Below are 12,788 nucleotides of genomic sequence, written 5' to 3'. Positions count from 1 at the left end.
TTGTTTGCTGTGTCAGATCTATTTTGTCACACGAAGTGGGTGTGTTACTGGTACTTTTTTGTGAGCTCTGTGACGTCTGAGTGTCTCTTCAGTGTCTCTTCGGTCCTGTTGGTTATGTTGTTATTTTAACTGTTCATGCCAGTCAAAACAATCTGAGAGAATATGCATGTTCATGTGCAGCTGGTGTACACGTGAACAGCAGGAATTTACAAGCCAGATGCTTCATTCGTTGTCTACAAACAAGGTAATCCACGCCTGTTACAGCGATACCAGAACATGCTTTCTGCAGGAGACGTTAACAATGTTAACATTAGAAAAATATTTTTCTCAGCTCCATAATGTCTGAAGATAATTGGTTTAGGGTTAGGAAGGGGATCTGGGGGAGGACGGGAGATCTGTCTGCAGAAGCTATTAACCAGGATCAGTGTGGACACCAGGCAGAAACACGAATGAGTTTTCATTGTGACGCGATGCAATAGTAGGAAAACAGTGTTTAAGACTTGTGATGTAAATTAAGATGATTGTACCCTGGATGGGCCAGGGGCGGTCTTATAATTCCTGTACATTAACTCAGGAAACCGATCATTGTAAAGCTTTAAGTCATGTCTGTGAAGTCACTCTGCATCTGTTTTATATATAAGTGCCTCCTGAGTAGGCTTGATGAGTATTGGGCCCAGTGCGCACAGAGGGGCCGTATTTCTCTCTGCATCTCTGGGTCATTATCCGGGAGCACTGGAACCTGGCCTGCAGGGGAAGGGAGGGCTTGTCAGGAGGTTTGTAGGGATTCTGTTCTGCACTTCAGAGTAGTTTAACTGGTGGGATTTGGTGGTATAAGCTATGCTAATAAAGCTGAGAAAGCAAAGTGTTGCCTGTGTTTGTCACGTATTCGTCTGAAGTCATTAGAAAAAAGGAGCTTCATTGCCCTTAAATTCACTGCAAGTGAAACGCTTTCAGCTTAACACAAGTTTAAATCAATGGTTGGATAGAACCTAGACCTGAATTTATCAGTCCTGAGTTCCTAGAGAGCTGTGCTGTGGTGCAGTCAGTGAGTGGTCTGGCCACTCAGAGAGCAGGCCTCATGCAGGGGTGAGGACACGCTCTGTGTGGGTGTCGCTGGGCCACGTGTCCCATGATCCTGCGTGTTGTCTGACGCCCTGTGCCCCCACTCTCCCCCCAGGCCCCTCGGAGGTCACGGCTTCAGTGAGGTTCAGCCGCCGGCCCACCTGCCCTGACACCTCCGTCGGTGCCCACCTGCCTACCCCCCCCGTGCCCCGGCACAGGAAGAGCCACAGCCTGGGCAACAAGTGAGTGATCCCAGTTTTCCCAGCGCCAACATTTACATTTACAATACAGTTCTGGCCTCAACTGCTCTCTCAAATCTGCTGCATATCTCACCATTAGTAAAAACACACGCCTTAAATTCTAACCTCCAAGTCTTTTTAAGGCCGTAATATTGCCTTGAATAAATAATCGAGTAAAGGACTGACGAATCCACAGTGTGCTGCTCGAGCGAGAATACTGCTCCAGCATTAGTGTCTCTCCCACCCCCCCGGTGCTGCTGGGTGAAGTTGTTGTGTCTCCGCTGTGTCGGTGCTCTGCAGTGTGATGTGCCAGTTCAGCGTGGTGGAGAGCAAGAGTGCCACTTTCCCAACGGAGAAGCCGAGGCACCTCCTGGACGACAGCTTCCTGGAATCCCACAGCCCGGCCAGGAACCACACGCACAGCTCGGTGTTCACCAATGGGCTCTCTCTCGGTAAGGCTGGCACGCGGCTCTCCTCCTGCTGAAGGCTGCTGTGCTGTGTCATCTCTGCTCGAGACGGGGGAAACGGGGTTTTTAAACGTCATCTCTGCTCGAGACGGGGGAAACGGGGTTTTTAAACGTCATCTCTGCTCGAGACGGGGGAAACGGGGTTTTTAAACTCCGGTGGCGCTTTTGAGTTGTTGTTGTTGTCGTCCTTTAATTTTGCCAGAATGCCATTAGGAATCCTTGAGGTTTTACCAGGACCAGGAGGAACAGGTGATGCTGAAATCTGAAGCCCTGTGATCATGACGCTTGTGTTCTAAGTGTGATGGTTAGGTCAGGCGAAGATGGAGAGATTGCTCATTACCTCTGTCAGCCCCTAGAGGGCAGGAAGCCCTCTGGTATGGTGCAGTAGGAAGCCTAGTGGGTCACTAGTACCTGCATGAGGCCAGCTGTGGGCACTCCGCATCGCCAAGTTCCCTGTGATGGATTCTCCCATAATCAATCCTGTGCCAACACAACCAGTATATAGGCCTTAGGAGAAACATTGATATGATGAAGCTTATAGTTCTGTATCAGGGGGTGGGTTTGCACAGCCTGTGCTGTGGGTTGGTGGTGTGTATTCATGCGGTGAAGGTTGCTGTGAGGCATAGTTTTGAGTTTCAGCGGCTGTCCCCCCCCAGTGATGTTCTTTACAATCTCTCCTCTTTCCCGAACCGCCGGTGTCCGACGGCAGGCAGCAGCGAGAGCTCGTTCAGCGAGGAGCTGTCATCGGGGGTGGAAAGGTGAGGACTTTTAAAAGCCCCTGCAGGTCTCTTCTGCATGTCTGTACTTCTGAAATACTGAATTCCTGTCGAGCTCGCCCTGTCTGGACCCGAACCTGCCAGCCGCCTTGCCTCTGTGCTGCTTCAGGGCCGGCGCAGGAGAGACTCCCGTTTCTGCTCTTGTCCACAGTTAGAATCTGATGAGTCTTGTTGTGTTTTTGGTGTTATAGCTGTTTATCCCAAAAGCTCTCAAGTGGCCTTTTGACAGCTTGCGTAAGGGAAGCCTTTTGAAAACAAACCTGTTGCATTTCTATAACATTGAGTTAAGTTGTTGTGAGTCCAACAGGTTTTTTCTTACTGATGTAATTGATAAACTTCGGACTCCAGTAAAAGCTGGTGATGTGTTCAGTTTTACAGCTGTATAAATGAATTCTCAGAGGCACCTGACAGCCCCTAATGGCTGGATTTCAGGATTTCAGCTGGAGAGCTGAGAGGAATCCAAGCCACACCTACCTGTTCAGGTAGACTGGCCTCTTCCTCTGGCTCTCTCTCAAAATCTAGTTTAAAAAAATTCAGATCCATTGAGCTGTTGCAATAGTGACAAATGGTAATTAATAAATAAATGAATTATGTTATTAATTCTGCAAAGAGAGAAAAGGTACTTTAAGTGACTCATGGGGTTGAAGGAGCAGTGCACCCCCGTGTCCTGATGCTGTGTGTCTGTGTGATGACGGCGCTGTTGAGCTCTGCTCTGCAGTGCCCGGGGGCTTCGGACTGACGTTTGAATTTGCCAACAGGGGCCGCATGTACGCCACGCTGGGCCCCAACTGGAGGGTTCCGGCTCGAAATTCGCCCCGGAGTCGCAGCTACGTTTACAGGTACAGTCGGGGGGGACCTGCTGTTCCTGTGCATGCCTGGCCAGTGCGGCTCTCTCGTGCCGGTGGCACAGACAGCCTGGAGACCCGACCCGCACCTGCCTGCAGGTGGCACAGACAACAGCTTGGCCACAGAGAGCTGTCTGGGGGTTACTGCCTTGGAAATGCCCTCAGTCCCAAACATACATCCCATACCATGCATTTTCACACTAAGTTTACTTTAGTAAACTGCACTGTGTGTATATCCTGTGTACACTGCCTCTGTTCTGGTGTACACTGGCTTAGTTTGCATGATCTTATTTATTAATATTGGTATTATTAGTCCTGTCTACATTGTCCATGTCAGTATCTTGTCAGTAATTGCACCATGGACCAGGAGGAACGATATTACAACATGTGTAGCATTACTCCTGCGTCTGTGATCACGCTGTGCACAGTAGGTGAAGTGCTCATCCGCAGGCTTCAGCCTGACTGCCATGTCTCCCTCACTCTCAGCCCTGCAGGTGTGAACCTGAGCTACGCAGGCAGTATCACCATGGAGGGCCCTTTGAGGAGGAAGACTCTGCTGAAGGAAGGCAGGAAGCCCACAGTAAGGCTGCAGCTCTCTGCTCCGCCCCACAGCTCGGCTGTTGTCACTCACCAGGAAGCCCGGGAGCAGGCCTGTTGCAAGAGGGGCTCGTTGGTGGGGGTGTCCGATGGTCATGTGGAGCTCTGTGGAAGGGAGACTCCACAAGTATTCACTTTCCCTTCCTCAGACATTTTTGTGAGTGCCACGTGAGTTGTTACTGGGGCCTCCAAACAGAAGTACCAGGATGGGACTCCTGGCGCAGAGAGGAACCTGCTTCTGCAGGACGGAAGGGGCCCTGATATGACTTTTGTCCCTGCAGGCTCTGAGATAACGAACCTACTCTGTTACATCAGTCATCAGAATTTCCCTGTCAGGGTTACTAAGCATGTAAATAGTTTCTTAGTAAACAGGTACATGCGTCCGTGAAGGAAGTGTGCAAAGATAAACGAGTGCCTTTTGTGAAGGATCAGCTCTTCCAGGCAGGACGTTAAAGCAGGACCTGGAGAGCAGAGACTGGTCTGCTGGAGGGAGCGTGTAATGACCACGGGCTCGGACACCGTGACGTGACACGGGTCTGCTTCCACTCACTTCCTGTGAGGGAGATACACTCCTGTTTTCACCATCAGACGTTACTGATCCCACGTTAATCCCATTGATGTTCTTTCCTCAGCTTTCTTCCTGGACCCGCTACTGGATCACTCTCTCCGCCTCCACACTCACCTACTTCGGTGCAAAAGCCCTCAGAGCAACAGAGAGAAAGCATGTGAGTCCTGTGGATTGCAGTGACCTGGGGCTTGACACTGATCGGGGGGGGGGGGGGGGGGCAGCTTTGACTGAGTGACCAGGGGTGTGGCAGTGATCAGGGGGTGGAGACTGGGTGACCTGGGGCATCAGTGATCAAGGGGTGGAGACTGGGTGACCGGGGGCGTCAGTAATCAAGGGGTGGAGACTGGGTGACCGGGGGCGTCAGTGATCGGGGGGTGGAGACTGGATGACCTGGGGCGTGTCAGTGATCGGGGGTGGAGACTGGGTGACCAGGGGCGTCAGTGATCAAGGGGTGGAGACTGGGGGCCCGGGGGTGTCAGTGATCGGGGGGTGGAGACTGGGTGACCTGGGGCGTCAGTGATCGGGGGGTGGAGACTGGATGACCTGGGGCGTGTCAGTGATCAGGGGTGGAGACTGGGTGACCAGGGGCGTCAGTGATCAAGGGGTGGAGACTGGGTGACCGGGGGTGTCAGTGATCGGGGGGTGGAGACTGGATGACCTGGGGCGTGTCAGTGATCGGGGGTGGAGACTGGGTGACCTGAGGTGTGTCAGTGATCGGGGGTGGAGACTGGGTGACCAGGGGCGTCAGTGATCAAGGGGTGGAGACTGGATGACCTGGGGCGTGTCAGTGATCAAGGGGTGGAGACTGGGTGACCTGAGGCGTGTCAGTGATCGGGGGTGGAGACTGGGTGACCTGAGGTGTGTCAGTGATCAGGGGGTGGAGACTGGGTGACCGGGGGCATCAGTGATCAAGGGGTGGAGACTGGGTGACCGGGGGCGTCAGTGATCGGGGGTGGAGACTGGGTGACCTGGGGCGTGTCAGTGATCGGGGGTGGAGACTGGGTGACCGGGGGCATCAGTGATCGGGGGGTGGAGACTGGGTGACCAGGGGTGTGTCACTGATCGGGGGTGGAGACTGGGTGACCTGAGGTGTGTCAGTGATCGGGGGTGGAGATTGGGTGACCGGGGGCGTCAGTGATCAAGGGGTGGAGACTGGGTGACCGGGGGCGTCAGTGATCAAGGGGTGGAGACTGGGTGACCGGGGGCGTCAGTGATCGGGGGTGGAGACTGGGTGACCTGAGGTGTGTTAGTGATCAGGGGGTGGAGACTGGGTGACCGGGGGCGTCAGTGATCAAGGGGTGGAGACTGGGTGACCAGGGGCGTCAGTGATCAGGGGGTGGAGACTGGGTGACCTGAGGTGTGTCAGTGATCAGGGGGTGGAGACTGGGTGACCGGGGGCGTCAGTGATCAAGGGGTGGAGACTGGGTGACCGGGGGCGTCAGTGATCGGGGGGTGGAGACTGGGTGACCTGGGGCGTCAGTGACCGGGGGGTGGAGACTGGGTGACCGGGGGCGTCAGTGATCGGGGGGTGGAGACTGGGTGACCTGGGGCGTCAGTGATCAGGGGGTGGAGACTGGGTGACCGGGGGCGTGTCAGTAATGGGGAGGTGGAGACTGGGTGACCTGGGGCGTGTCAGTGATCGGGGTGGAGACTGGGTGACCTGGGGCGTGTCAGTGATCAGGGGGTGGAGACTGGGTGACCGGGGGCGTCAGTGATCAAGGGGTGGAGACTGGGTGACCTGGGGCGTGTAAGTGATCGGGGGTGGAGACTGGGTGACCTGGGGCGTGTAAGTGATCGGGGGTGGAGACTGGGTGACCGGGGGCGTCAGTGATCGGGGGTGGAGACTGGGTGACCGGGGGCGTGTCAGTGATCAGGGGGTGGAGACTGGGTGACCGGGGGCGTCAGTGATCAAGGGGTGGAGACTGGGTGACCTGGGGCGTGTAAGTGATCGGGGGTGGAGACTGGGTGACCTGGGGCGTCAGTGACCGGGGGGTGGAGACTGGGTGACCGGGGGCGTCAGTGACCGGGGGGTGGAGACTGGGTGACCAGGGGTGTGTCAGTGATCGGGGGTGGAGACTGGGTGACCTGAGGTGTGTCAGTGATCAGGGGGTGGAGACTGGGTGACCTGAGGTGTGTCAGTGATCGGGGGTGGAGACTGGGTGACCTGGGGCGTCAGTGACCGGGGGGTGGAGACTGGGTGACCGGGGGCGTCAGTGACTGGGTGACCGGGGGCGTCTCAGTGATGGGGAGGTGGAGACTGGGTGACCTGGGGCGTGTCAGTGATCGGGGTGGAGACTGGGTGACCTGGGGCGTCAGTGACCGGGGGGTGGAGACTGGGTGACCGGGGGCGTCAGTGACTGGGTGACCGGGGGCGTCTCAGTGATGGGGAGGTGGAGACTGGGTGACCTGGGGCGTGTCAGTGATCGGGGGTGGAGACTGGGTGACCTGGGGCGTCAATGGAGACTGGGTGGAGACTGGGTGACCGGGGGCGTCTCAGTGATGGGGAGGTGGAGACTGGGTGACCTGGGGCGTGTCAGTGATCGGGGTGGAGACTGGGTGACCTGGGGCGTCAGTGACCGGGGGGTGGAGACTGGGTGACCTGGGGCGTGTCAGTGATCGGGGGTGGAGACTGGGTGACCGGGGGCGTCTCAGTGATGGGGAGGTGGAGACTGGGTGACCTGGGGCGTGTCAGTGATCGGGGGTGGAGACTGGGTGACCGGGGGCGTCAGTGATCAGGGGGTGGAGACTGGGTGACCTGGGGCGTCAGTGGAGACTGGGTGGAGACTGGGTGACCTGGGGCGTCAGTGATCAGGGGGTGGAGACTGGGTGACCGGGGGCGTCAGTGACTGGGTGACCTGGGGCGTGTCAGTGATCGGGGTGGAGACTGGGTGACCTGGGGCGTCAGTGACCGGGGGGTGGAGACTGGGTGACCGGGGGCGTCTCAGTGATGGGGAGGTGGAGACTGGGTGACCTGGGGCGTGTCAGTGATCGGGGTGGAGACTGGGTGACCTGGGGCGTCAGTGACCGGGGGGTGGAGACTGGGTGACCGGGGGCGTCTCAGTGATGGGGAGGTGGAGACTGGGTGACCTGGGGCGTGTCAGTGATCGGGGGTGGAGACTGGGTGACCGGGGGCGTCTCAGTGATGGGGAGGTGGAGACTGGGTGACCTGGGGCGTGTCAGTGATCGGGGGTGGAGACTGGGTGACCTGGGGTGTGTCAGTGATGGGGGGGTGGAGACTGGGTGACCGGGGGCGTCAGTGACTGGGTGACCGGGGGCGTCAGTGACTGGGTGACCGGGGGCGTCAGTGATCGGGGGTGGAGACTGGGTGACCGGGGGCGTCTCAGTGATCGGGGGTGGAGACAGGGTGACCTGGGGTGTGTCAGTGATCAGGGGTGGAGACTGGGTGACCTGGGGTGTGTCAGTGATGGGGGGGTGGAGACTGGGTGACCTGGGGCGTCAGTGATGGAATACAAGGTCAAGTAAGGAGACTTCCACCTTTTTGTCTTTTCTTTATGCAGCTATTTGTCTGAACGATGTATTATATACAGTACCTTTAAGCCCTCTGTACTTTCTAGAACTGCCAGGATCTTCTGTCCTTCTGCCTGCAGCCTGTTCCTTTTCCTCGTATCTTTTTCCCCTTACCCTAGGGGCGTGTTCCCCTTGTCAGCCTGGTGGTTCTACAGGGCTGTGGCTGACTGCTCCTCTTCTGCTCCTCTTGCAGTACAAATCCACGCCCTGCAAAAAGATCTCCATAACAGGCTGGATGGTGGTGCTGCCCGACGACCCGGAGCACCCCAACATCTTCCAGCTCAACGACCCTGAGAAAGGTGAGAACACAGCGCCCTCCGGACAGCAGGGCTCACCCTTCACAGGTGGGGGAGTTCAGAATATAGGGGGACATTGGGGCCTGACTACCAGGAGCCACAGAGGAGCCCGAGAAAGATAACACATTAATATTAATCACCTGCTGACTCAGGTATGCTTTCAAAATAAAGTGTTTCAATACAGCTGCCTTTTTAATTATTTCACAGGTAATGTTTACAAGTTCCAGACTGGTTCTCGGTTCTCGGCGATCATCTGGCACAAGCACCTGGAGGACGCCTGTAGGAGCAACAGGCCGCAGGTACGAAAGGTCAAGAGTTCAAGGGGGGTGGTTTCAAGGTTCTGCTATTGCTGTCTTGCCATGAGTAACAACAGAATGGAGTGCAGCTGTGTTTGGATTGGGATTACAGTAGCTAATGGCTGTCCCAGCTAGGGGACTCTGGGAATCCCTGTCCTGAGCAGGCTTCAGCACTACTACAGAAATGCTCTCGCAGTGCGTTTACGAGGCGCGGTGTTCCAGCGGTGAAGGACTCGGCTTCTCCAGGACTCTGCTCTCTGCCTGGCCTCTGTCAGTCGCTCTGAATTCTGATCATGTTGTTTGATTAGACAAGCGTTGTATTCCAGTAACTGAAGGGAGTTTTTGTCTCTTTGACTTTGCAGATACCAGCCAACCTTATGTCTTTCGAATAGTCGTTGCCATACCACTCGCCTTTCTGAGCAAAGTGCCAAACCCATCGCGATGGGAAACCTGTTGATTTCAGACCAGAGGAATATCTGGGGCCAAACGACGAACATCCAAGCCCTTTGCTTCGCATCGCAGCGGCTGTGGGCGTCCCACGCGGAGATGAGTGTAGCTGTTTACCTGTGGCTCTGGTCGGGCACAGAGGGCCGCGCCTGGACTGTTTCCTGTAGCATCGATACGTGTGGTGTCTCCGTTGTGCTGCTGTGAGTTTTGTGTTTAGCCCATGTTGGGTTTAAGAAGGAAGAAGAGAGACTACTGCCGATGTGAACGACCACACAGGCCACCAGCCCTTAGATTAGCTGCTAAGCGCAGCATCATGCAGCTCGACCAGCCTGGCACTGGCTGGGCATTCAGGCTGGGTTTTTTTGCACCCTAAGAGGATCCGATTTAAAACCGCATGTTCTGGGGCTTCTTGTACAAAAGCGAAAAGAGAAGGAGGAGATAAAAAAAAGAAGACTTGCCCTGATTTCTTTAACAGGTACTTTCTGTGGCGTTGAAAAAAACACTGATGCGCTGGTTTGCTGATGAGCAGAATGTTTTTTTTTTTCGTTTCTGGAGCGCACACGCAGGGCGCCTGGGAGGTTTGCTGCCTGAGCCATTGCAAGCATGAAGGAGTCAGATAAGCTTGGAGTCATGCAGGTGGACGCATGGGACTCGGAGAGCACCCCAACAGGGCCGCTACGAGGGCAAGGGGCGCCCCCCTCCCATACATGAGTCTGAACTGCTGTTTCCCCGGGCCCCACTGGACAGAGCCCCATGGTGCGCAGCCATGGTGGCCACTCTCGCCCTTTGGTTTCCAGGTCTCCCTGAAGACTCTTTCCTGCGAGCTGTAGGAAGTTCCTGCACAGCAGGAGGAAGTATTGTATAGTAAATGGGAAATATCCAGTATTACTTTGTTTCTTGTAAATTATTATTTATTTTATGAAGGTTATGTTAAGACATAAGATGTTGCTTTATTGTAATATAGCAGAATGTACTGAGAAACATTCAAAGGCTGGAAATTCAAATAGTATTATCACCGTCTTTCTCTTTGAAGCACCGGTACGAGCTCTAGGCAGATAAACATTGTCAATGAAATACTACTGAGGCTTGTTCTGGTGGGAGTCTGTGATAGCTGAAATCTCTTTATGCCCTTAACTAATATCCCTGCTTTCTTTTGTGCTCAGTATTTGAACTAAAACCGTGATGTTCCGGTACCTGAACAGCATGGAAAGTGACAGTGAATACTGGCAGCTGAAACCGAAGCAGTGTGTGTTCCTCCACCCGGAGCATGAAGGAACAGCTCGAGTCCGGTAGCGTGGTGCCGTTTGTAATATACATCCTGGACGTGTATAGATTCGACCTGCTTCTCTGAATATCAGCATATCGGCAAACTATTGAGTTGGCTTGTGTAACCCTCTCACAGACCTAAACTTGAGAGGTAACCAGAGCCCGGAGAGCAGATCACGTATTCCTATATACCTTGTAAATTTTCACTTGCTTTCACTGCTGATATCCGTGTAACTCCCTGCAGTTTTCCACAATTGTTTGTCTTTCCACACTTGCGGAGGCAAGCATGCTGCTGTGCACAGCTCGCCTGTTGTGGCTGTTTTTTATGTGATTCTGCGTCTTCTTGTCTGTCTTTGGAGGGAGAATCAGAATTTTGCCACAGTTTTGTAATTTTTGCACTATTTACAAAGGACCTGTGACCATGTAACTGCCTTCCTTTCACATGTTTGTCAGCAAAGCCCTGTGGAACCAGAGCAAAGGGAGCAGACCAGCTCTAAGGGACAGAGGTCCACACTGTCCACATGCCCCTGGACAGGTCAGTTCTCTGCAGCTCTGCCTCCTGATGCTGCCTGTACCTATACCCTGTTCTGGTGAGCGCACTAGAAGCCTCAAGTACCCAGGTGAGAATGGAGCCAGCCATAGGAATGCACCAGTTCCATCAATTAGCTCCGTGTCCTCCACTCCACATCCTGGAGAGCCACTCCACCCCTGTGCTCTTAATTAGTTCATCTGATCAGTTAACAACTTGATTGGTCTAACGGACCATTGACGATAGTAAGGCATCTTTAAATCTGGACCGTGGCTCGCCAGCTCCTGGAGTTGGGCTTCCTCGGTTTAGCTGTGTCGCAAAGGGTTAAAGGATTAATGAATTCATTCAAATTAATCCTCCTGACGTGGTGGTAGCCGAGTCTCGTCTTCTTCGGTAACACTGAAGAGGAACATCGCACGGTAGGACACAAACTTCAGTCACTGATCTTTTGCAATGTTGTTTTCTGACTGTAGCAGGAAGTGGTGTTTGAAGTTTGCAGAGAATTGAGGGAGAGAAGTGGAGGTGATTTGACTGTGGTCATATAGACTGTCTTACAGTTTGATCACTCGAGCAGGATTTTCACTCTAGTTGGGACACCTGTCGACAGCCACACAACACAGAGCAAAACAGCAGTGAGTACTAACCTTACTGCGAGACCCCTTTCCTTATAATCTTCTAGGGCCAGGCGTGTATCTGCCTCTTTAGGCATTCTTCCCCTCCAGAACAACACAAACTGATACCCTGCTTAAGTTCCAGTTTCCAAACTTGGAATGTAAGTGTTCTTTAAAAAAAGTTTTTATTATAATTGCAGTATATACTGAAGAACAGATCAGACTGTGATGTTTAGAATTCTGATGAGAACAGTAGATAGTCCAGCCAGGACCTTAAAACACATTTTGCCGGTATTGTAAAAAACAGCTGAAGTATTTTAATAGCATTTTTATTTTCAAGATGTACTCTGTTGTTGTACAGCCAATGTTTTTGGTAAACTGTAATTGTGATAATTTTTTTGTATGTTTTATGTGTGTCAGGATGTTAATTTAGAGTGCCAAATGCATGGTTGAATTGCTTTGTGAAACAAAACAAGTCCCTGAGAGTTGGTGTTTTGTACTGTGGCGCGTTGCAGCCACCCCAGAGACACGGTCAAGTGGACATCTCAATGGGATTGTTCATTCCATGTGCAACTTTGCTTTTGCGTTAGAGATTATGTTGCTCCAAGATGCTGCCGCATGTAATTTGTGTAGGATACTGGTCTTTCTATAGTGTCGTAGCTCCTGTCAGACATAATCGCGCCACTTTACTGCCATGTGAATATTTAGTGAAATTATGTGTTACCTGGGCCTTGTCAGAAGCTGCTGTATTTTTTCAGCTTGTAACATCGGCACTGTTTCACTAAATAAAACCCCTTTCTGTAAAGGGCTGTGCTTTTGTTTCATGTGAGATACGCATGAATGACAGTAAAAGGGTCTCAGCTAACACAGGTGCACATACTGTACAAACCCACACATATACACATGGGCACACACACACACACACACAGGTATGCACTTACAAACTCAGATACTTGCACTCACACAGCGCCACATGTACAAACTAACAGATTTACATACAATGGGGTCAACTCACCACTGGGATGCTGTTGTAGCCTTGAGACATGTATTTATGTAAACTAGAATTAGTTCCCAGTTGCTGTTCATGGTGAGATAAAGTAACATTGCCTACCTCGATAGCTTATTTTTTTTAGTTTTTAGGATGATAAAATAATTAACCTGCTGTGGAGCTGAACTTGCCATCTTGTGACCTCAGAGGTGGGAAGTGGACGTTCCTTTTGGAATTACTCTTGGTTGTTTCTCGTGAAACTACCCCCGCACA

At 53.0% G+C, this 12,788-nt stretch overlaps 1 protein-coding gene across 1 annotated transcript in view; it reads left to right on the top strand.

Moving 5' to 3' along the window:
• Positions 1 to 12,332, top strand: part of ralgps1 (Ral GEF with PH domain and SH3 binding motif 1) — a 28,628-nt gene extending 16,296 nt beyond the window's left edge. Inside the window, exons 4-12 of the mRNA XM_069183510.1 lie at positions 1,178 to 1,304; positions 1,602 to 1,753; positions 2,478 to 2,526; positions 3,303 to 3,383; positions 3,876 to 3,969; positions 4,619 to 4,711; positions 8,276 to 8,381; positions 8,586 to 8,677; positions 9,037 to 12,332. Coding sequence (XP_069039611.1) covers positions 1,178 to 1,304; positions 1,602 to 1,753; positions 2,478 to 2,526; positions 3,303 to 3,383; positions 3,876 to 3,969; positions 4,619 to 4,711; positions 8,276 to 8,381; positions 8,586 to 8,677; positions 9,037 to 9,066 — 824 coding nt within the window. The 3' untranslated portion in view covers positions 9,067 to 12,332. The remainder of the gene's footprint in view (positions 1 to 1,177; positions 1,305 to 1,601; positions 1,754 to 2,477; positions 2,527 to 3,302; positions 3,384 to 3,875; positions 3,970 to 4,618; positions 4,712 to 8,275; positions 8,382 to 8,585; positions 8,678 to 9,036) is intronic.
• Positions 12,333 to 12,788: the final 456 nt, after the last annotated feature.

This window comes from Lepisosteus oculatus, chromosome 24, assembly GCF_040954835.1.
Source record: "Lepisosteus oculatus isolate fLepOcu1 chromosome 24, fLepOcu1.hap2, whole genome shotgun sequence".
Taxonomy (NCBI): Eukaryota; Metazoa; Chordata; class Actinopteri; order Semionotiformes; family Lepisosteidae; genus Lepisosteus; species Lepisosteus oculatus.
The sequence above is the reverse complement of the archived record's forward strand: the minus strand, read 5'-3'. Positions and strand labels throughout refer to the sequence as shown.